Source organism: Phoenix dactylifera, chromosome 11, assembly GCF_051530095.1.
Source record: "Phoenix dactylifera cultivar Ajwa chromosome 11, Ajwa_hap1_PhDact_Kaust_v1.1, whole genome shotgun sequence".
In the NCBI taxonomy this organism is placed as follows: domain Eukaryota; kingdom Viridiplantae; phylum Streptophyta; class Magnoliopsida; order Arecales; family Arecaceae; genus Phoenix; species Phoenix dactylifera.
Genome location: NC_143200.1, coordinates 17,826,740 through 17,852,510, shown reverse-complemented (window position 1 = coordinate 17,852,510; position 25,771 = coordinate 17,826,740). Strand labels below are relative to the sequence as shown.

The 25,771-nt window shown below is 35.3% G+C and overlaps 1 protein-coding gene across 8 annotated transcripts; it reads left to right on the top strand.

The window, feature by feature from the left end:
- The first annotated feature begins 1,774 nt into the window (after positions 1-1,774).
- On the top strand, positions 1,775-25,771 carry LOC103707310 (uncharacterized). Of its 8 annotated transcripts, none has more exons than XM_008791747.5 (21): positions 1,775-2,126; positions 4,163-4,417; positions 7,544-7,668; positions 7,792-7,836; positions 7,918-7,999; positions 8,221-8,289; positions 8,372-8,542; positions 8,679-8,744; positions 10,945-11,013; positions 11,107-11,250; positions 11,329-11,399; positions 12,212-12,433; positions 16,828-16,937; positions 17,028-17,125; positions 17,205-17,246; positions 21,981-22,100; positions 22,174-22,222; positions 22,297-22,358; positions 25,158-25,219; positions 25,302-25,353; positions 25,419-25,771. In XM_008791747.5, exons 1-21 carry the CDS (start codon positions 1,968-1,970, stop codon positions 25,422-25,424), a joined length of 2,079 nt encoding a protein of 692 aa, XP_008789969.1. In that variant the 5' UTR covers positions 1,775-1,967; the 3' UTR covers positions 25,425-25,771. The 8 variants fall into 8 exon arrangements, 5 of the variants coding, with proteins under 5 accessions (XP_008789969.1, XP_026660530.1, XP_089782165.1 ...); XM_026804729.3 differs by having other exon boundaries at positions 1,797-2,126; positions 22,171-22,222; positions 25,419-25,554; XR_015971216.1 differs by lacking the exon at positions 22,297-22,358 and having other exon boundaries at positions 1,797-2,126; positions 25,419-25,496.

Genomic DNA, 25,771 nt, shown 5'->3' with positions numbered 1-25,771 from the left:
TTGATAGTCTGTACTTTTCTTTTCTCTGAATCTTACAATCTTATAGTTATCTTTCTCCCCATTGTTAGTTTCTAGTTTGTGATATAACTCTTTATACATTTTGAATCTAGTCTCTCATACCAGTCTTTTTAACTCCTTACTCGGATACCTTGTAACTTTCATAGGCTTCTCTATTCCTACATTTAGGTATTCTTCTATAATACTCTTTTCTAACCTTGATTACTAACTGAACTTTCTTTTTCGACCGCAAAGTTTCATTATCGGATGGTCCTTTTCTCTTTGAATCACCTAATATCTCTCTAGCTACTTTTTTACCATTGTTAGCCATCTCTTTTAAGATTTAACATACCTCTATCCATAAAAGATTTATCAGGAAGAGCCCTAAAAAATAGAGTCATGTTACCATAAACAGAGGAAACAATCATCTTTTTCCTTTTCTTTATAATATGTTCACACATCGTTATAGGTGATGGTGGCATGCATGTCTTTTTGGATCATAGGAAATCTACAGATGATTTGTATAATAAGATGTGATTGAATTAACGCAAGAAGTTTATACTCTCATCTTGCATTTACATCTAATGTTTTAAATGCTATTGAAATGTGAGATCTTGTCCACCTTAATTTTGCTATTATCATTCTTATTTTGGGTTGCTTAAGGGAGGGCTGAAAAAAGACATACTATTTTAGCTTAGAGTTGAAAATGTTCCTTATAGGTTAGACATCCTAAAGTTTTTTCTCTTTTTTCCATCCTTTTCTTCTTCTTCTTTTTTTTGAGTTTTAAACTTGGTTGCAGAGAGAATATGCATAAATCTTATTTTTATTTAGAAAAAGACCTACAAATATGGAAAAGTTTATTGTTATATTTTAGAATATTTTATTTTTTTTTCTCCTTCCTGATAAACTATATTGTAACTACATATGACCTAAGCAAATACTCATACTTTGTTCCAAATTTTTTTAAAATCTTAGTATATTATTATATTGGTAACTTTTTTAGAATGAGTTGAATTGATATCTCGGCTTATATGGTAAGTGAGAAAATTTGGACAGAACTTAGATTTTTTGAGATCTCCCCTGATATGAAAACTAGGAATTTAGTTAAAACTATATTTATATATAAATTATAAAATTTATTAAAAAAGTTATTTAAAAATATAAATAAAAAATATTCGCTGGTAAAAATATCATCATCAGTATCTTCGGGTCCGATATAAAACCTTGGTTTTGTTTACCAAGCTAATCTCATCCATACGATCCTGCACACGAATCTTAAATACCAGAAAAACAACGTTTCCGGAAATAAAAAAAGTCACGTGCAGGAAAAGCATCCAACTGTCAAATCCTTCAGCTGCAAGCTGGAAGAAGTCATCAAGCCAAATTCTAAATCCAGATGAACGTGCAGCTGTGCTTCTACATTCGTGTGTGCATATATATGTATATGTATGTATATGCGGATAACGGGAGCCATTCTCTTATCTCCGGCCACGTATTCGGTATCAAGTCTTTCTCTCCGGTGATGCGAAAAACGAGCGGACACGATATCTCCGCACAGAATTATAGGCAGAAGATCTAATAACCATATAAGAATTTCTGTGCACTCGTTTAAATGGCTATCTCCTTTGGTTGTAAGTCGCGGGCTTTTCCGAATCCAAATCCTCCTCTCTATCTCAGGGACGTTCCGAACCGCACGGTCTCTCTCTCTCTCTCACGAGAAAGCTCGGGTAAAGCCAAGATCCACGGAAGGGTTTCCACAACCTTTCCCCTTTTCTCTACCCTCCACATTCCTATCCAATGCCGAGATCCGCGCTTGTGAGCGTTGAATCCTAGGAATCCAGATTTCTCTCTCTCTCCCCATCTTTTCTCCATCTTGGATCGCCGTCTGCTCTCGTTCTGGATCGGTTTAAAGGTTGTAAGGTCTTCGAAGAAGAAAGAGAGATCCGGGTAGCTGAATCGTGGGCGGAATAATGGAGAGGAAGAAGTATCCGATCCGCGCAGAGGATTACGAGTTGTTTGAGATCGTTGGAGAGGGTGCTAGCGCCGCAGTTCATCGCGCTCGGTGTATTCCCTTCGATGAGATCGTGGCGATCAAGGTCCTTGATTTTGAGAGACAGAACAGCGATCTCGTAAGTTTCCTCGGGTGCAGCATCAGCTATATATCAAACTTTTGTGCTTTTAAAATCCTGAATTCTGGGATTAGTATAGCAAGATGTGATTTTGGACGCAGAATTGGGGATTATTTGATGCTACTGGATCTAGTTTAAGTACGATTTTTATGTACTTAATAAATCCACCCGGTGGCTAAACATTGTCGTTTACCTTTAGTATTTCTTCAAATATTTGTCTTTATAAAATTAAATGGAATGCTAAGTTTTCTTCACTGTTGCACATGAAAACTCTTATAACACATGAATTCGTTAAATCAATAAAAGCTGTATTCTTGGAGCATGGTGGATTATCTATATATTTAGCCGGGTTTTTGAAAAAATATTATGAACGTCTAGGGAACTACACTTTCCTCCATTATTTTGAGTTTGAGAAATATTGTGAGGTTGTTTCTTGAACATAGTAATGATTCGATCAACCTCATGCATAAGGTAGTCCGCCTAACTTCAGAGAGAATAAATTTGATTTGGTTTGATGTAATCCTTTCATTAAGGGACCTGATATTTGACTAGTTAAGTTCCTTATAATGAATTGTCAGAAGGAAAATTCTGCATATATTGCTTTACTGTACAATCTCCTTCATAGGTTTAATGTTTGTTTTATTATTTGACATTATGAAATACCTGGAGGGACCTTTTCTATTTTCCACAGGGGTGATGAAAGCATTTATTAGGGCTTACAACACATCCTTTTCTTCTCTACTGGTCCTACTACTATTTGTGCACATAAATTAATCCTTATGTTACTGATATTAAAGAAATTCAAGTATCACAAGTTGCACCGAAAGCATTAGTTGATGTGGAGGAGAAGGTCCAGGTTTCAAATCCTGGGTATTGCTCAAAAAAGATGTGGATTTATTCAAACCAAGATTCTCAAAACGGGTATTGGGACCTACGCTGGTCGGCAACCGGTATGGTACCATATGGATCTATACCGTACCGTACTGGGAGCATTTTGGCCTCTTTAATTTTTTAAAATTTTCAGATTTTGAACTAAAGTCGGCAAAAAATGTGCCAACTTCAATTCAAAATCCGAAAACAAAAAAATGAAAAGGGTTCTAAACCACTTTCCTCTCTTCTGAAATGAAGAGCAGGAGAGAGAGAGAGGGACAGCAGCACCAAAAAAAAAAAGAGGAGAGGGAGAAGGAGAGAGCAGAAGAGGGAGAGAGAGGGGAGGGGAAGGAGAGGGATAGAGAGAGGGATAGGGTGGGAGAGAGAGAGAGAGAGAGGAAGAAGGAGAAAGAGAGGGTTCCAAAGACCTTGTCTTCAGGGGCGCAGGGCTCGAAACCCTAACCACTCCATGTGTGTGAGAGAGGGAGGGAGAGTGGGGATGAGGACATGTACCTTTGATGCCTCTCGTGAGGTCCAAGTGCGGGGCGAGGTGAAGTTCTCGAGCTCTGGAGAGAGATGATAATGCAAAAAGTAGGGTGAAGGCGAGGAACCATTGAAACGCGGGGGGGGCGGGGGGGGGGGGGGGGGGTCCGGCGCCATACTAGCATTGTCGGTACAGTATTGTACGGGGTCTTTTCGGCATATTTAGTATTGGTATGCCACCTATCCTAAGTACCGATACAGTATCATACGCTCTGTACCGCTCAGTTCGGGCCGGTACAGCGAATCATGGTTCAAATCGTGCCAGTAGCCAACCGGTTTAATTCGGCATGTCCCAAACCGGCCGGTTCGGCGTGGTTTTGCCTTCCTTGATTCAAACTATACTTCAATTTTCTATTTTTAATTTCCATGCATTTCATTTGAAGAAATTTACAGCATGCTCATACTTAGACTTTGTATACAAATCTTGCTGCGTCCCATCATCACAAGGCCACACTGATAACATTCTTTTGATGTCAGCTGAAATTATGTTGATACTATCTTGCTTTTACATGGAATCCAAAAAAGTTAGTCATTATCTATGTGACTTCTTTTCAATTTATTACAATGTCAACTATTGTTGTCCAAGGTTGAAGGGTATCAAATTCATTTATTGTTGTATGCAGAATAACATTTCGCGTGAGGCCCAGACTATGATTTTGATTGACCATCCTAATGTTCTCAAGGCACATTGTTCCTTTGTCAATGATCATAATTTGTGGGTCGTCATGCCATATATGTCTGGTGGCTCTTGTCTTCATATAATGAAGTCTAACTATCCTAATGGTTTTGAGGAGGTTGTCATTGCAACAGTCTTACGTGAAGCATTAAAAGGCCTAGTGTATCTTCATCGTCAAGGGCATATACATCGTGATGTCAAGGTAATTATTTATGTTTTTATCCTTAATTTTTTCAGGTTATCTGAGGGGGAAAAAGATGCATTATATCCTTGAAGACTATCTAACAATATTCTATTTTCCATAAATTTTTCTCTAAGTAATGCAGTTGTATAACAAAAAACTTGCCAGTAAATGATGCAAGTTGTTCACTTTTTTGATAAGCAACTTGCCTTAAGCCTATGTTGTCCATTTGAAGCATTTGTGGCAAAATAACATAGCTTGTCAGAAGTTTCGTGGTCTTACTGAACTTTTTTATTTTGCTCTCTGCTTTTCAATGATCATTTATTCCTTCAACAGCTCTAGAGAAAATTGCTTTATTAAGATTGTATTGCATTAGGTTGGTAATGTAGCTTTTTGTCAATTATAAGTAAAACTTTAATATTATTTGCAAGCTTTTATATGTTTTTGTGCTGACATAGGGCTTCTGGGTTTTATTCAAACATTTGGCTGACATTATTTTGTAGTATTTGCACCATAAATTAACCAATCACCAATCATTTGAGGAAGTTGGCCAATTGATTAATTGAACAATTTTCAGGCAATTGAGTAAAACAAAAAAACTTAAGGTGAAAAGACGTGGCATCTTCAAGGATTGAACAAGTATCATCCTATTTCTACTCAATATTATATTAGGAAATGCATACAAATGAGAGAAATTTTGAATTTGAATTTTAGAAAAAGGGAATATCATGTGGAGAAACTGAATCATGAATATCTTCCAAAAGAAGTGGAGGACTAGTTGTAGAAATTGAACCACAACTAACTTCCAGAGAGTTGAGGAAACAAAAATAACTCCATATGGTTACAGGGAGCAGTTCCTAACAGGATGTCCATTTAAAGGACAGAGCTCTCAGATTCTTTGATAACTCATTTTATCAGACTGGAAATTAGTCTTTGGTCTTTCATTTTCCTTTTCCCTCTCTCTTACCCTTTTTCTCATCCTTTCTCTTGCTCTTTCTCTTACCTCCTCCTTTCTTTATTGTTATCCTTTCCTCTATCAGGGTACAAATCATTTTGAATTTAATAGTGTTTGCTGTAATTTTTTTTCCTTGTCATATCCAAATAACTTTGGATTCATTAAGCTTTTGATTAATTCTTTAGGAGTTCTACAAATCAATGAAGGTTGTGAGTTGGCTATACGAATAATTTTTCTTTAAAAAAATGAAGGCATGATATTGACAATTAAGATAATTTGCTATTGCTTTCACAATTGAAGTGTTTCATCTTCATTGAGGCAAGCAAGAACTCAGAGTCAACTTATTTACATGATCACGTTGATGACAAATGATTATTGTTGATGCAATTAATCATCGATTGGCATGCACAGTTAGTAAGACAGATAGCTGTGCCAAAAATTCCTTTTTCCTTGATAAATGACAATCAATTATCCATGATCTATTGTTAATCAATCACCAAAAAACATGATAAAATTAACAAAAAACTATTATGACATACTTGATTTGAGTTGTTTAATGCCTTAAATAAACTTAAAAACTTCCAAGTAAATGGAGTTCCCGAAGATAGAGAATACTTTTAGTACAATCATGAAAATAATAATAGCGATTCTAAGTAAGCAATAACATATAGAAACAATTTAATAACAATGAAGGCAAGGTTGCAGTCTATCCTATAAAGAAATATTGCAATAGATTAAGAACAGAAAATAGTAAGAGTAAGAGGATAAGCAAGAATATATAGCAGATCAGGTAAGGAAAGGGAAGATAAGTGCACTGATTTTGAGTCTGATAAAAGTGATTCATAGTGCTTCTGGAAAAAGAGGGAGGTTATGACCCTTTAAAAAGAAATCCCACTAATAAGTGTTGCGAAACTGATCGGTGTGTTTCTGGTGTGGCTTCTTGGTTCACTTTTTCCATATGATGCCCTAGTTCTTTTGTAAGTTATTCACGATTCCATTTTTCCACATGGTACTCTTTTTCCTTTAAATTGAAATTTAAGTTCCCTCACATTTCTACATGTCTCAATTATATTTGTTAGTAGGAAACAGGATAACCACTTTCCAATATTTGGTGATGTTATTTGTTGTTATCTTAAATCTTGATCTTCCTTTTATTTAATTGACCAAAGCATGGGTCACATGATCAAATGGCCAGCTGTCTCCCATGTTCAAAAGTTGGTGTGAGATGTATTTCTCAAGATAGTGAAGGGCATGGTTGTGGAGTTGCAAGAAATAGTGTTAGCATTTCGCTGAGTTGAACTTTGGGATAAGTGCCCTTGTATGGATGAGAAATTGAGGTGGAGGGTAAGAGTTATATGTAGATTCTCTGAAGCTCCTCTCTCAAGCATCATGGAGGATCCCATGTAAGCACATGTAAGAAAGCTTGCAATATGCAATAAGTATGTGGTTATATTTTGAAGTTATAGTTCCCATGATCCTTCATATGATGATATGTGAGATGATATGCATGAGTATCAAAGGATACACATATGTGATAACCTTTTTTGTAAATTATGTTTCTTGCACACCCTCAAGTTTTGATAGGTTAAATATTTTAAGTTGGTAAAGAAAATAATAAAAGCATGTGGTGGTAGTGGGGCAGTTTCCTTCACCCCTCTCTCTATCCAGTAGATTATTGCTGATGGCATCTTTTTATTTATTTATTTATTGATGAAAATTGATGCTCTCTTGTTTACCACCCTTTCCATCAATCACTGTGTCACCAGCATGACTAGAAGAAATTTCCTTCAGACTCCACTGTCGTGGTAATATCCTCATGTAAATCATGAAAGTCTATCTATTCATTTATTGTCTTCATATCCTGGACATTAGGATCGATATGAAAACATTCTTTTCAAGGTTCGGATATTACTCGAAGGAGTATTGATTCCCGAGTCCAATGATTCAGGTTCATAGAGAAATGTAGGTTCTTTATTATTATCATCAGAAGTGAAGCATGTCTATAAGAATTTTATATGTTCTGTTCCTTCCACATTTCTCTTCACTAGTATTGGCTTTATTTGCTCTGTATACTATTTTAAATGCTGCACAACTGTTTTTTGTTATAGTGACCAACTTTGTCAAGTTTTAGAGTTCAAAACATATATCTAATTTCCTAGTGCAGTTTTACTGAATTTATTCTTCCTAAGTAGGCTGGAAATATATTGGTTGATGCATGTGGGGAAGTGAAACTTGGAGATTTTGGGGTTTCTGCTTGCCTCTTTGATTCGGCTGACAGGCAGCGGATGAGGAATACATTTGTGGGGACGCCATGCTGGTTCATATTTTTTTCTTTTCTTAATATATAATATTTTTGCATGTTATTTATTTTATGTGGGTTACCATAAGTTTATTGTCTTCTGTAGATTGTTAATTTTTGGAAATCTTTGTTCCCTTTCAGGATGGCACCTGAGGTGATGGAGCCAAAAAAGGGTTATGATTTCAAGTTAGGATCACCATTTTTTTTCTTCAGCACTGTTGTAGTAGTCATTTTCTCCCCATCATGAATGCATTTGGCAATTTGCAGGGCAGATATCTGGTCTTTCGGAATAACTGCTTTAGAGCTTGCTCATGGGCATGCTCCTTTTTCATCACAACCTCCAATGAAGGTACTTCTGTTGTTCAAAATCCTATTCCTCGCTTGCAACATATACTGGATTTGTCAATATCTGGCTCCTCATAGAATCCACTGGAGAAGTTTGGATTTATGTCAGAGCCACCTCGATGGACAAATCAGGAGTGTTGCAAGGAAGGTGGCATATAAAGTGATGCAACAAAGTGATTACATATACCCAAAATAGTATTGTTCCTGATCAAATTAGCTTAGCAGGTCTTGCTCATGACCTTGCAAAATGCTCCCCCATCACTTGATAATAAAAAAGATAAGAAGTTTTCAAAGGTGTGTTTCTTGTTACCAGTACATTTAGATTTGCACTCTCTGTCTGAAATAATCCTTTCTCATAGAGGCCCTTTCTCTCCAGTCTTTTAAGCATATGATTGCTATGTGCTTGGTAAAAGATCCTTCAAGAAGGCCTACTGCAGAGAAGCTGTTAAAACAGCCATTCTTCAAGCAAGCAAGATCCCATGATTACATTGTTCGGAAAATTTTGGAGGGATTGCCTTCTCTTGGTGATCGTTTTCAAGCATTAAAGGTTGAGTCGTTGAGAATTATGTTGGTTTCATGATCCATATATACAACCTTCCAATTAATTCTTTTTTTTTCTAAAGAAAAAAAATTATGTCTGGTTTGGTTTAATATACTGACATAATATGTTTACCTGAATGCAGCAAAAGGAAGCTGATTTATTTGCACAAAAGAAAATGCTGGATGGGGAGAAGGAGGAGATGTCGCAGGTATATTTTGACCAGAGCTATCAAATCTCTTTCTTTGGTAGGGGCTAAGGATGTTACAAACACATAGACATTAATCAGAATGAGCATTATTTATGCACTGCCTATCTCATGATAAGAAATCCTAAAGTTTCACACACACACACACACACATATATATATAGATATAGATATATATTGACAAATTGTTCATAGGAAACCTTAGACATTATAGTTGATATGAACTAATTATATCGTCATATAATGGTGTTTTCGCTCGACATTTCTATGCCTGATGTAACTATTAGGAGGATATAAAAGTGAAAGGTGGGGGAATTTGGGATTTATAGGATGTGCTGGTGAGAGACAAATATTTAGATTGGGAGATGGAGAAAAGTGTTCTTGTTTTTGCCCCTTTTGTCTTTCCTTCTACCACAATTTCAACTAATTTGAACCTATAGTTCCAATCCAGACACTGATAGAGGTATTGCAAATAAATTATCTTTTATGAGGTTATGATAATGGTGGCACCCAAGTTGTTCATTTCTGATTCCTGTATTTTGATGTGGGCATTCTACCTCTAACTTCTTTCTATTTGGATGGTGATATCATTATCAGTAATAAAACTTGAATGTTGGCCTGCATTTTAAGTAAGACTTGTTTGGCATAGCAAACTTGTCCGTCTACTGCTCTGAGGCACATCCTGTGGATAAAAGTTATATTATTAAAATGGCGAAGAAGAGGCTGCAGGCTCCACAATTATGTTCACTATATGCAATGAAGCATCACTAACAATGGCTAGGTTGTTCGCTTTGTTATCCACTCAAGAAACTACTGCAGCGTGATCATAAATCACAATACTTATGAAAACTGTGATATTTGGACCAGAAACAGCAGGAAGGCAATCTTAGTACAGCAGTAAAGTTTTCTAAGAAATTTAGAAATATTTCTGCCCAAATATTGTAAAGTAACAGAAAATACAAAGCACATAGTAGCCTAGCAGGTCAACATTATTTTCTGCACTGAAACTAATAACAGACAATTTTTAGCTCTTTGATTCATAGCAGCAGCCTAATACTTTAAACTATACTCATGCAGCAGCAAATCTCTATGCTAGCAAAGGTGCACTTTGGTATGAACCTTATTTTAGTCAAATCTCCTATTTGCATGAATGAAAAATCTAATAATGGAGTGTGCTTGTTGCATTGAAGTTTAAATAGAAGAAAAAAATGAAATATGTAGTAAAGAGGAAAATATGTTCTATGAAGGTGATGTGGCTCTTGATATATGAGTATTGTAGTTCTGAATGTCAAATAGTTTACTGATAATAGACTGTCAAGACTCAAGGCCAATTTTTTTTTCCACAAATAAGTCTGACCATTCAAGAGTTCATAACATAGACGAATCAAGACAAAGAACTAGAAAGAAAAGCCTCTTCTCGGTTGCATGGACATGAAGAAGAAAGGACGATTATGTTTAATTCATGCATGCCTTAAACCTCTTCTTGGTAGCTCAGATGGCCACTTCTTGGAGTTTATCTGTCCATGATATAATTAGCGGGCCTTCATAAAATCGCATGGTAAATAGACTTGAGCATGCGCCGGGCTAGGCTGGGTTCAGGTCGGGCCAAGGCCCAATGCCTAGATAAAGTAGTCTTCAACAACTTATAAACTATAATGAATACATGGCTCAATGATGAATATGGGTTCAAAATATAGCTTTTGCTCATTTTGGAACCATAACTTGTACAATCTTTGATCATACAATTATTAATTTACCATCATCATCAACAACAACAACATTATCATTTGGTTCTTGTGTATTTATACCAATTGATAAAAATTCTTCTTATTTTATCCCATTTTTGGTTATAGGTAATCATTTTAGGCCTCCATACTTTTTTTCCCTATCTTTTTGATGGCTTAGGCCCTATCTACATTTCCATTTTGTGCGTCTCCAAATTGTGGTAACAAAATTAATATTTTATTCCATGAATTGTATTTTTTCTTCTATTACAATTGGATTCTTAACTTGATTGGTGGTTTAATTCTTCTTATTAGAAGTATCTTATCTAATTTTTGGTGCTTAGTAATAAACAATACAATATAAGCAAACATTTGCTTTCATCATGAGTTGCAGTTTATACTTAATCCTTGGTCTATAATTTTTATGATACTTCTGAAGAAATTCCTGGATATGACAATTTGTTTCACCTTACATGTAGAATGAATATAAAAGAGGAATCAGCAGTTGGAACTTTGACATGGAAGACTTAAAGGCTCAGGCTTCGCTGGTATGTATGCGACTTTCTTTGCAACCTTGTTAGGACAGTCTCAGTCTACTAGAGATTTTTCTGATAAATATGACCTAGTAAATGCTCTCCCAGATTCCAGAAAATAAGGAAAATGTTCCAGGTCAAGATCCAGAAGGATGCCCAAATTCTTTGTTTGAGCTTGAACCTTTGCATGAAAGCTTGCCGTTAGGCATGCCCCCTATCACAAGTTGCTCCATTAAGGATGATGTTGATGTGGTAAGTGTTAATCTTCCGCAAAAATATGTTAAAGCTCCTTATCTTTTATAAATTCCTAAAAAAATTGGTAGCTTGCAGGATAATGATGGAAATCTGCAGAAAAAAGTAGACCCCCTTCCATCACCAGGACAATCTGCAAAATTTCAAAGGTCATTCTTTGACCTTCATGAATCTTTCATTTTTTTGTCATTCTTCCAGTCTCTGCATGAAGCCTCCCTTTTGTTCTACCATTCCTTTTGTAAGTTGGCATTCACATGCCTTTTCTCCATTCACAGATATATTATGGACTCGTTTGGTTTGCACGAAAAGGAGGGAAAGTATGGTCAATGGGAAAATAAAGAAAAGCCTCTTTTTTTATTGAAGTTTTCAAAGGAGATAGATCGGAAAGTTGGAAATAAGATTCCCATATTTCATGGGAGAGAAAAACCCATGAGGAACATGAGAAAGCTACTTTCCCACTAGTTGGAAATTGGGATCCTTAGTTTTTTTTCAAAACTATTCTTGAGCCATCAAAATCATAGATAAGTTCTTTTCCTTTATTAAGAGTATAATAGAATTTTACACAATATTTCCAAAAAAGTAGATGCTCAATCAAATATAAGCTACTCCAGAATAGTTATTTTCCCATGGCAAACCAAACATGCCAAAGTCATTTTCCCAAGCGTCATATTTCCAGGAATCAGCTTCCTAGAAAAAATATTCCTCTGAGGAAAAATTCTTTTTACAAACCAAACGAATCCTTGTGTGACATACATATACGATTTTACATTAAATTGTAGAGCTATGTTATGTGTCATATTTTTATTGTATTTACTTAATTTGTTCAGTTATAATTTAAAAATTTTCAGGGGCAAATATTACTTATTGATCATCAAATGTATTTGCTAAGTAGTTATTCATTTGCTTTGTTCATGTCAAATAGTCGTTCTACTGACACAAGTTTGTATATATTTTATTCCAGAGTCAGATCCAATGTTTCTAAAAGTGAATATATTTTAAATGGCCAAAATTCTCAGCAGAATAGCTTGCAGGTCCATGGCAATGAAATAGAAAATACTGCAAATTGTGAGTTAGATAATAATGAAAAGCATTGGGACGATATGTTTTTGCACTTTCGTCATGAACGAAAGCTCTCAACCAGCTCATGCTCATCGGACATTATTCCATCATGCAGGGGAGAAAGGTTTGGCTTATTGCCCTTAAAGTATGTTAGAATTAACAACATATGCGACATATGTTACAAGATATTTTTACCTTCATTTTCTTGCAAACTATTTTCAAACATTGATCTGAATTTGTTAATTTCTAATACGCTTCTATCTTTCTGCTTTTTGATTATTGTTCTCCAAATAGAAGTTTTCTACTTGAAATTAAAAGTTATCTATCTCGTTATGTTTTTTTAATCACCAAACAAGCTTATGCTTCTTTATTTGCTGTCCTTACTTGGAGATTTATGAATTCATATGCGATAGAAATATGTGAAGGCAGATTGTCGTCATCATTTTCTTGTTGAATTTGACAAACAGTTTTTTATGTAGTTTTATAGGGAAAAGCCCGAATTTGTGTTTGATCTTTAGGAGCTATAACCTGAAAAATGTTTTATTTTTATAGATAAACTGCATAAGTCTTAGCTTAAATAACAAATATATGTAAATTTATATGTTTATCATGGGCAGGATTAAAAAATAATTTTAAGAAATCATGAATTGTCGCATGTTTTTTCAAAAAAAAAAGATGAAAATTAAAACAAAAAACACTTGTATCTTTTAAAATGATGTTTTGAAATAGTTGTCGATTCAGATTGCATAGATTATAAGTCTCTTCCGTGAAGATGTTTTAATGAAACAGAGACACTCTTTGATCCGTGGCATTCAAAAGTTGCTTGAATAAATACCAAGATATAGTGAAGTGGAACTCTTGTAGATAATAAAGAACGGATGTTTTATCACCAATATGGACCCTTGCAAATGTGAATGTTTCTAAAAATGAAATTTTCATTATGTTCTTTCTTCAGTCCAAATTCATTTTACAGTTAAATATCTTATCATATGTGGAACTTAATTATCTCATTTTTGAATAAAGTCAAAGGCATGCACTAACCATATAACACTCTGAAGTACCTCTCCACTTCATACATGTCCATAATTCTATTTGATATATTTTCATCATCTCTGTAATGTTTGTACAGTATATCCAATATAATATCAACAGTCAAATTGTGATATCCTGTGAACATCGATTAAGACTACGGCTTCATTTTCATTCTTGTTGGTCTAAATCACATTTCATATAACTTAGTTTAATATTTTTGATTACCTTTTCTTTATAGTTCCAGTTTAATTTTTAACCTTGGCCTCGTCTGATCTGTAAACTCTATAGAAACAGACTTGGTGCCAATCCTCAGTGTAGGCTTACCAATTACCATTTAAATTTTACCCTCTTACTACAAGGATTTCTAATGCCTCTCATTCCTCCATTATATATGTCTTGAACACACACCTTGCTTCACGTACGTCTGTCAAAGTGCCTTTGATGGTACTGTCATATTGTCTTTAGTCAACAAAAACCACATGCAAATTCATTTTATGTTTTCAAAGTCTTTCCATTTGTTGCCTAAGAAAGCAAATGGCCTCCTATTGTTGACCTGCCTAGCATAAAGGCAAATTAACTCATGAAATTGTTCTTTCTTAATTTTTCTTCCTACCACCCTATACTATAACTTTAAAGGGACTTATTTAGCTGATATCTGTACACTTTTGCATATCACTTTTTCTCATATAGGTGTGAGTCTAGACACTTCTATTATATGGTATTCTCCTTATTATCTAAATTGCATGCAGCTGCTTCTCAATTAAACCTACTTTCTCGCACGAATTGGCATCCTTAGTTCGTATTTCGTCTTTCCCTAAACCCTCATCCTTCTGCATCTTTTTTTTAAAAATATATTTTAAAAGTTTGTATCAAGCCTCTTTGTCGAAGATCCTTGATTTTTCAATTCTCCAAATTGAACGATGGCATAACTGTTGAGGCCAATGTTGTTTATTCTTTGAAAAAGTTCACTCACGTAGTGTCCTCTTTAAATAAGCTTTAGAAGTAAGTCTTCCATTTTTCTCAAATCTGACCATCTTCGACTAAAACTCTATGTCCTTATTTTTGTTGCATCCAACTTGATCTATATGTCCCTTTTTTGACCTTTGTCTTGCTTTTTCCGAATCCTAACTTTTGGAAAGATCATGATAGTATGCACATCTGGCCTCATTTGCCTTTTGTATTCTTATTTGTTATACATTATCCTTTTCTAAAAATTCCCATAGCATGATTTTCCCCCGTTGATATAATTTTTACCATTCATTTAGTTGTTATCTCTTATTTTAGAAAAACCACTTCATTTAAATATCCAGAAAATAGCCCTAGGAATTCCAATTTTGGCCAACTGGCTGATCTGTGAGAAGTAGCCTAAACTAAATCAGGGAACAAAAAAAACACTAACAAAAGGAAATCTGCATGTTGCCCTAGGTGACAACCCAAGGAAGGGGAGGGGGGGGGGTGAATTGGTTTTTCTAAAATTTTTGATCCTAAATTTTTGTATAGATATGTGCACAATTTAACCTATGTGAAAGGTGTAAATGCAGTGGAAGAAAATTAATATAAACTCTAGGCAATCTCAAGTAAACAAGCAAGAAATTAAACTAGAGCAACTACACAATGCAAGAAGGTAAGTAAAGCAAGGTGCACAAAGGAACACAATCCAAACACCAACAAATATAGTAGTTCGGTGCACTCTAAGGCACCTACGTCCACTCCCTAAGAATCTCCTTAGGAATTCACTATAATTCCGTGGATTATAGCTGGATTATTTTACCGGGCTCACAATCCAAAAATCCACACCGTTGGTTTTCTAGGCTCACCAACAAAACCCTAACCTTTGATTTTCTGGGCTCACCAACAAAACCCTAACCGTTGGTTTTCCTGGCTCACTAACAACCCTTACAAAGAGAATAAATAGTTCAGAAATTTAAAGCTCCTTAAATGAGCAAACAAAACTATTATGCTCTACAGAGGAAGGAAAAGAATGATGTCGCTTAAAGGCGCTTTGCTTTTCTTCCTTGCTGAGATTGCTTCATGCTTTAATGGGTTGGTTGAGCTCTTAAATGCACTTGGAATCTCTGCTCAACACTCTTCTTTTTGTCCTTAATTGAAGCAATGAATAAACTCTTGGTTTGCAAGCTTTTTCTCTTGAATGCACACTTAATATTCCAAAAAGATTTTTCTCCTAGATGAATAGTGGCTCTTAAATACCTCTCCAACCTCTAAATAGCCGTTACTGGCCGTTGGATTGAAGAAAATAACCGTTTATAGCCATTGGAGCTTTTAAAAAAGCTTATGCGCAACTAGCCGTTAGGCTGTCAGACCAGCTGGGGTTAACTCGAGCAGATCTCGGGTCGGCTCGATCAGTAGTTGCAGAAGAACAAGCTTTTTGTAATGACTGGTGGGGTCGACTCGAACTTCTGGTGGGGTCGACTCGAATCCGTGCCAGTGTACAGGGCGTGCTAGGGTCGGCTCCAAACTTTTTGGGGTCGACTTGAAACCTGTACCAAGTGCCAAATCATGCCAGGGTTGGCTCCAGAATTCTTGGGTCGACTCTTAACATAGATTCATTGCCTCTTTAAGTTAGATTTGCACTTATAACTGAACTTCTTAAACTAGAATCATAGCAAATCATTTCTTTTCACTTAGAATCCTTGGCATATGAATTTTTCATCTCTTGAATCTTGGAAAAGACAGAATTACACTTTTGTTGAGTTCTTGCAAGTTCTTCTAATTGAACAGCAAAGCTTATCAAGAACATTTCAATTCTTTCTTCCTTAAACACTTATATACTAAATCATCTGAAATACTTAATTTAAAAGCATTAGTACAACAATATGACCTCAATGGCTTTGTAAACATCAAAATCATACTAGGGTCAACACTGCAGTTGCACCTAAACTTAGTGAGGCATATGCCACATATAGTTAAGCATGGAGGTCTCAACAAAGTTCGCATGTTATTATATAAAAACCATTCATTGTATATTTGTATGGATTGCCTAGATTATTTATTGCTGGTTACATGCAAGCTTTCTAACATATTCTTTTACATATCACAATTTTATCTTCCTACCCACCACTGTGAGGGCTTAGCTGCCAGAACAGAGTTATTCCTGTATATCTTGGTACACTTGGCTTAGTCATGAATTGTTGTGATAGTAAGATATGGTCAACCTGAATTGATGAGGTAGGATTGCCACATGTCACTCTGTTTCTGAGGCCATTGCTTAACAGGGGACGAAGAGGATATCAACTTTTGCCTCTCCATTTTCTGTTGAAATTCTTCTGTTCATGAATGTGGAACTATGCTTCTTTTTTTCTTTTTGTATAATGATGATTGTGATCCACAATCATCCCAAACACCACAATCAGTTTGCATTATTTAATTTTTTTCTTAAAAAAAATTTCTCAACCAAATATCTTGATATGATCTCTAACTATTTAAAATTTTGATTTTAACATCTTTATTTTTCTTTTAATTTTTTAGTGTGAAGCAATGCAATCTGCTCCAAAACACAGAAAATTGCAATGGCTGGGTGTGTCATGCAGCAGCTGACTTGCAAATTGAAGCAACAGACAAAGCATCCAAGTCAGCAGGCATGTCTAGAAATTTTGGTTATATTGGAAATTACATAGGGCACATTTTTGCATAAAATTTCATCCTTAAGCCTAGATGCAATGTTGCAGCATCAAATGCTGATGATCTTGACGAAAAATCAAAGGTTCCAGTGGTGCAGCAAAGGGGGCGTTTTAAAGTCACATCCGAGAATGTTGATTTAGATAAGGCATGCAAGACACCATCAAGCTTTAATTATTTGATTTATATATTGTTGACCTAGATTTGATGATCGTTTACTGCTTCAGGCTCTTCCATCTCTCGGTCTACCAAAGAGTCACAGTGTGCAGGTTAGTTATTTGGTAATGATCTGCATTTAGCTTCCAGGCTGCAAAGAACATATGCTAGCCATCACATCAACAGTTTTCTTTATGTAAATTTGTTTCCTGCTAAAATACAGCTCATTTAGTCTTGCATTTTCTGAATCTGTATAATTGATGAATGCCAATGTTATTAGAGATGGTGATAGATTCTTAAATCATAGAGGGAAGCAGATGAGATTTCATTGTGGATCAGATTGCAAAACACATTCTTTACAATTTCTTTCAAAATGTTAGAAATTAAAAAGAAAAAAATTGAAAATGTTGATGGATGAAAAATAGAGAGTTATACATATAGGAATCTAGTGTCCACCATTATAAGCCCATATTTAGCATATCTAATGGAATAAGCATAATGTCTAGTTAATTTTAGATATTATATTCTGGGATTTCAAAATTCAAATATATCTGTTAAGTGATCCTTTTAAGTATATATATATATATATATATATATATATATATATATATATATATATATATATATATATATATATATATATATATATATATATATATATATATGTATTAAAAAAATAAGGTTTCCACAAATAGTTGTTAAAATACTAAGATTCATATCTTGCTTTTAACTATAAAAACTTTAGAATTTCTTCCTTTCTTTTTTAACTTTTTAGTAGTTAAATGCCCTACCATGGCTTGCTAATATTGCGTTTTTGAGGTTTCTTAGCAATAAGTGCATATAAGATCCATATAGTCAAATAAATTATAGGTCAAATAAATTACAGATAATAGATTTCTACATGGTTTAATTTGTAAATAACATGATTAAGTTGGATCTTATGATCCAAGGGAATGCATTATTTATCATACGGATCTTTTATGATCCTAGCTAATCTTGATCCAGGGATAAGATTAGGATTGTTTCGGGCCATTGTATTAGTTGTAGATAACAGAGATTTCTTCATTCTCCGACAAAATGAGCCTCACCTGTAAATTTTTTTTAACTGTATTCATTTTTAATACTTGACCAGTAGTAGCTTGTAATCCATGCAACAACATTTGCTTCCATAACAGATGTTTCAATCACCATTCTGGACAATTTCTTGTCCCACTGAGTATTTTCCCCCCTTGGCTCACTTATAGCCACATCATGAATAATATCTGTTGTACAGTGACATATCTACTGCATAAATCATAGCTGATCAAATAGAATAATGAAAATATATAATGCATGATACTCACATCAGCATTTATTATTACTATAGCAAGGGCAGAGACTCATGATTCCACAAAAGTTCAGAGGAAGAAAGTTTTGAAAAGAGAGATGCAAACATCTTTACGTTGCCCTCGCAAGAAGAAGCTCTTATCGATTAACCTTGTTCCTCAGAAGCTTTTGTAAACTGATAAGTTTGTTGTGTTACCCTTCTTAGAGTAAGAGCTAGGTTAGTTTTCACTTAAGTCTTTGTACCGCTTATCTATTCTTTTGCTTAATGAATTGATCGGACTCTCATCCAATCTCTCTCAAAAAAAAATATTTACCACCATGTGAATGAAAGAGATAAATTAAACCAAATATATCATGACAAGATTTATGAACATATCACTGCACTTTTTGCAGATGAGAACGAACGGGAAAAACTGTTAATTTAAAAGGCCAGTCTTGGGATGCAAAGGTTCTGTGTTCCTTGTAGGCTTGTGTGCATCTATTTATAATTGTCATAGTTCTAGGAAAAACCCCATGACCATGAATTAAGTGCATCTATTAGCAAAAGATTAGTCATGGAACCATTTATCACTTGGAAGATGTTGACTTTATTTAGTTATAATAAGTAACATTTATTTTAAATTTTGTTTGGTTTTTATGATAAGTTAATTCAACCCTTAATAGTCCAGACAAGGCATACTGGTTATGGTTATGGCTTTATGATAAGTGAGTTCAGAAGTTAGGTAAGTCATGTAATTGGTCTTCTTCCTGCATTTAAATAAATGTCATATAATTCACTTTGATTTAAAGAAGCAATTTTGTTCTAGAAAGAAATCCTCAGCCCCTTCTAAAATTTGACAGTGGTCATGTTTAACTTTTCCTTCCATGTGTGACTGTAATCAAAAATTACCTTTACTGACTTTCTATTGATGACCATAGTAATCGATGGATTTCCATCCTTTACCATGTCGGATTGTAGATCTTCCAAGATCTGCTTGTGGAATTAAAATTTACTTTATTGAACCAACTTCACAACACTTATTTCAATTGCATGCTGAAACCTGTGGATCAAGACTTGGATGAATTGTCAAGAGGTCCATTAGATAATAGACAAATACAACCAATTCTTCCTGAGCAGATGAAACCCATTGGAATTAATTGCCATGCAAAATATACTTGAAACTTCATCACAAATGATTTATTTCATGATACAAAATCAAACTAAAACTTGGTCCAAATTTATTAGTTGATAATATTATGTGGCGCTGGTTGGGATTCTGCAGTCATCATTCGGTTGTTTAGGGGTCTGGTTGTCTAATTGAATAAAGTATGGAAAGGATGTAGGTATTCACTTTACGATATAGCATGTATCATGTCGTAATTAAATACCAACACACAGTTGGTTATGCTAGAATCCTACATCTTATATTTATGTGCATATGCATAAGGGTCTAATTATCTAAATGAATAAATTTATGATACAATGTGTACCATATCCTAATTATATACCGACATTACCAGTTTGTGCTAGATTCCTACGTCCTCTGCATGTGTCTGTCCATGCACATCTTCTTCAGTTTTAAATGTCTATAAAGAATACTGGTGTCTAGAAATTAGTCCACATTGGCTATAAAAAGCATAATCTGGTCTAATTCGTGATAAATATTCTTAAAATGAGCTTTTTAATCCTTCATCGAACTTTCCATCCAGATTTTTTTGGCCCTTCTGTACTTCATGCCCTTCACGCAATTCGAGCTGTTATCCTTCTTAGTTCTTACTCTCACTTTTCCTAGCATTCATTGCGCATATTGTACCATGTCAATATGTACTCCCTTGCTTAATATCTGAGCTAAATGGATGAAGAACCAAACTATAGTTTCATTAGCCTAGCCTAGATGCTGATTTTAACTTTGAACCAAATTTTCCTAGACTCAGGCCTACTCTATTTTAAAATCCCTTCATGTACTTAAGCCAACCCAAGGTAACAACTTAATTCAACCTATTCTATGCAATCTAAATGATTATATCTTAGAAGAAGGTAACTCATTCTGGATTGGTGGTACTTTTCAACTAAAAGACAGGCTCTCGGTTGTTGTAGGGAAAGAAAATATTTCTATCGATGGAGGGTTTCCTGAGTTCTACTTTAGGTCAAGGATTAAACTATTGCATATTGTGGCAGTGCTGATGAGGGGGCTTAGTACAAATATCATACTATCACTTGTCACAAACTGGCATGGAAAGATAGTCAAGTCTGTAAAAATGTCAACAACCAGCACACTAAGATACACTACTTTATTCATTTACATGGAATGATTTCAATTTCTTTATACTAGCGTAAGGACATTTGTAATAAATTTATCGCTGATAGTAATATGAAAAGCTTTTAGGAATATACATTAATTTTAACTTCTAGTCTGATGAAGTCATTTTATTGTGATCATGTCCTATGGTCTTCCAAATCCTTATAAAAGGGAAAAAGTATTAATTGGGAAGAGTTCCTTACCACCTACAATAGAAAATTAGGCTGCTCAAGGTGGTTTGATATAAGTCCAAAGTAGAATACCAGCCTGAACATGATGTTTCAACTTGTGTCAGTCCATATCAAAGAGATGCACATTGATATGGGCTTATACACATTGATACAAGTGCAACACGATGCAGAGGAACATACATTATACTCTGCTAACAACCTGCTTGTATGGTACATGCTGTAGATACTGCATGGAATGATTGTCTTTAGTCCTTGCTTGGAGTAGTCTCTACTCCTTGCCAAGAGGAATAGATGAAGGGGTTGCCCAACCTCACTTGTTAGGAGGGAGACAAACTCTGCTGTCTACAACTTGAGACTGTTGAGAAGGGGGAGCGAGAGGATGTAAGCACGCATGTGCATGCGCTCACGCACATACAGAAGTTTTGTGTTTAGTTGCTAGAATCGTGAGTGAGTGTAGGTAAGTGGATATGTTATAAGCACTTTAAGGAAATGTTTAGGAAGTAGATGCCTGTTCAACATTTCGGGGACATTCCAAATTGAGTGCATTACACTAGGTAGAAGATTCTGGCTACCATGGTCTTGTCACTCGAAGAGAGAGGAACCAGCCAGATTTGAATTTTATTTGAATATTTGCACCTTTAGATCAAGTAATTTAAACATAATAAGGGTTAGTTATATCTAACTAATAGGTGGCATGTGTGATGCATGCCATTTTCATGGTTGGAGTCTTCGTCAAAAGGGGTGCTTTTGTAAATATACTAAAAGTGGAGTCAAAAGGGGGGATGGAGTTCTACCCCAAGGGTTCCCATTATAATAGTAGAGATACAGTATAATGACCATCATCTTTAATCTTCCTTTGGCATCTAGAAATTATTCAAAAGTTTAATGGTAAAAATTATGTGCCATTATTGTTGTAAAATTTTTCTACGTTTATGAATGGATGAAATAGGTTGGCAATTATGAAATATGATATCAGATTAGGTTGATAAAATTAGGCAAGCATGCACCTTGTTTTGTTGAATGGCTTATACAGACATTCTGGACCATGTAGGTGATTACTCAGCTTCCTTCAAGCACTCTACCATCACCATCCGATGCTGCCCCAGTTGTTCCTAGCTGGCCGACTTTGCCGCAGTTGCATTATATATTGCAGACAAACATTCTTCAAAGAGTATGGATCGACTTCTATTAACATAATTTTTTTTCATGGCTACCTTGCCAATTTTTGAGTTTTCTTTTAGCAGGATAATATCCTTAGTTTGATGAAGCAAGTGAGTACTGGTGACTCATCAGGTAATGTCACTTCATCTCTCAGCTTAGTTTTGACCTTTGTTTATGGAATAAAGTTATTGGTCATTTTGCTACAGCTACTCGTCTAGCTGAGGGTTTATACATAGCAGCATCTACCCCTACAACTGAGAAAACTTTGGTAAGCAATTATCATCTCTTACCAGGATCGGGCACAAAGTATTGTGGTTTTATCCTGGACTTACAGTACTTCAGATCAAAAAAAAAATTGCTTAGATAGTCATTGGTGTGTTTTTATTGACCTATTCTATTCCTTTAAGCATCTTTCTAGCATGCATTTTAATATGTTAGGTATGGAAATAAAGGCCCTGAAATGCTTACAGAAGGGCCATTATCATGCCATTAATATTACCAATCATGATTTCTCTATTGGAAATATTTAGCCTAAAAACTGCTATATCTTTATTTTATAAACACAAAGACTAGAAAGGAAAAGAACCTTGGTGAATGTTTCTTTACTTTTCTAGTTGAAGGTGAACCTTCGACATTTGCAGAGGCAATGTCTTCACCTGATGCCCCTTTTTGGATGGAAGCTATTTTTTCTAAATTCAACTCAATTATTCAAAACCAGACCTGGATCCTAACTAATCTTCCTCTAGGTAGTAAACCATTAGGTTGTAAGTGGGTATTCCGTAGGAAACTTAGACTTGATGAATCAATAGAAAAATATAAGGCTAGGTTAGTAGCTAAGGGGTATAACCAGAAGAAGGATTTAGATTATTTTGATATTTATTCTCCTGTAGCTAGAATCTCTACCCTTAGAACCCTTCTTGCCATTGCTTCCATCCATAAGTTGATCATTCATCAAATAGATTTGAAAACTGCATTCCTAAATAGAGATCTAGACGAAGAGATCTACATGGAATAACCTAAAGGATTCATTGTAAAGGGACAAGAGAACAAAGTTTGCAAACTTGTTAAGTCCTTATACAGTCTCAAACAGGCACCTAAACAATGGCATGAAAATTTTGATAGAACCATCCTTTCCTTTGGTTTCTCCATCAATGAACATGACAAGTGTCTACTCCAAATTCATCAACAATGGTTGTGTGATCTTTTGTTTATACGTCGATGATATTCTGATATTTGGAACTTCTTTTAAAATCATATATAAAATCAAGCAATTTCTTTCAAATTACTTTAATATGAAAGATTTAGGTAAAGCTGATATCATCCTAGGGATGAAGCTGATCAGATTTCGTGAAGGGATAGCTCTCTTCCTTGCTCATTCCATCAAGAAAATGATTCAAAAATTCAGTTACTCTGATCAAAAATCTATATCTACTCCTTATGATCCATGTATTTATCCCAAAAAAAATTAAGATGATATAGTTGATCAAATTAGATACTTCCAAATCATAGGTTCTCTCCTATATGTGGCAGACAAGACAAGACCTGATATTGCCTATGTTGTAGGGAGACTAAGTAGATATACTCAAATTCCAAATCAATCTCATTGGTCGGCTGTTGAAAGGGTATTCCGATATCTTAAGGGAACCTTTGATCTATCTTTCTTTTACACTGGATACCCTGAGGCGGTTGAGGGTTACAGTAATAAAAATTGGATTACTGCTTCTCTTGATCTTCAATCAACCACCGGATATCTCTTTCTTCTCGGTGTTGCTGCCATTGCTTGGGGATCATCTAGGCAAACTATTATTTTTCGAAGCACCATAAAGGCTGAGTTGATCACTCTAGATACCATATGTACTGAGGCAAAGTGGATTAAAAATCTTATATCAGAGCTACCTTTAGTACCTAAGCCAGTTTCGGCCATATCAATCCATTACAATAATAAAGTCGTGATAGAACTGACATATCAAAAGAGTACTAATAAAAAGATGAATCGGCATATCCAGATTTGTCATAAATTTGTGAGACAACTCAAAAAAAGTAATGTGATTTTTTTCTTAGAATTTGTAAGTCTGAGAAAAACTTGGCAGATCAATTAACCAAGGGTTTGTCTAGGGGTGGAGTCCTAGAATCATCGAGGGAGATGGGGCTTAAGCTCACTATTTGGTCATTGACAGTGGATACCCAACCTCCGTGATTAGAGATCCCATAAAGGAGATTCAATGTGGTAAAAACAAAACTAATTGAGCGATCGTGCTAGAGCATATTTTTTTTAGTATATCTCCGCCCATCCCTATGATGAGCGCTCTTATCAGTGGCAAAAATTATATTGAAAAGGCTGAGTTATACTCTTAATGAGTTCAAGATAGAAATTCTGCAGGGTATTAGGTCACAAGTACCCTTGAAGGGCTTACCTATGTTATTCTTCAGTATGAATCACTTGGGAGATTTCTTTTTACAACTTGGTTATGTTCTAATGGCACATGTTCTTCTAAACTTCTTTCCTTTTTTTCTGAGAGATCTCTTATTCTTGGTGTTGCATTTCACTCCTTCCCACATGCACACTTTTTCTTCGCTTCACCTACTCTTCTGATGAAGTAGGTTCCCATTCAGATCTATGAAATGGTTGTGGGTTGCCTCCTGCCAGTGAGAATGAGTTGTTTCTGCCAGACATGTTGCAGATAAGTGAGCCTCAAAATTCGCACTGGGTTTAGGTCCTTTACCCATGGAAAGCAGTTCATATTTCATGGCAGGAAAGCAAAAACCTGAAAATGAGTGGCATCTTAGGCAGGTAAAAACTATACTGGCTGTCTAGCAGATTCAACATGCTTATGTGAAATACCCTGTGGCTTCTAGGGACCTACTTATTGGTACTGTTGTCATATGACCTACTTAGATGTTCTACTATGACAGGCAGACAATCTACTTCGACCTCTACATTTTGTGGCGCAAATACAAAGTTTTATAAACTATTATTGAACTTAGATTTTGAACATGCTAATGAGGCAGTAGCTTATCTTGAAGCCTTGTTGTAGAGCTGCATGCTGAAACTCTCTTCATTTTGCAGCTGGAAGCATCACATGAAAGGGAGAAAGAGCTATTACAGGATATCACTGATCTGCAATGGAGGTAAATTCTGATGATCTGAAATAAATGACAAGTATAATATTGTCATGATATTGATGTTTCATGGATTTTTATTTGACCACAGGCTTATATGCACCCAAGAAGAACTACAAAGGCTTAAAACCAAAAACGCTCAGGTCAGTAGGTTAGCTTGGCCCCCATCATTGATACAAAAGTTCACACTAACGAAGCTTCAATTCAGGTTTGATGCAGATGTCACAGTTCTAACCCCCCACCCCTCCCCCCCCCAAACCAAAAGCAAGGTAAAGGAATAAACCAGGGACAAGATGCAGAAGCAAGGCTGTTAGACATGAACTGTTAAAGGATAACAATGGGGCTAAAAATATTGATGTCTTGTTCTAACTAGGAATTACTCAAGGGTACATCCTGCTGCATGTTTTATAACTTACAGTAGCGCAGTAGTGGCTTGTAGAGTAAATCATCATACGACTTCACCTGATTGAATGGGTGAAGGAGTAATTCTCTTGAATATGTACATATGTGTGTGTATATAAATATATATAAACTGTATGGTTTCCTGGCTCCCTTAATGCA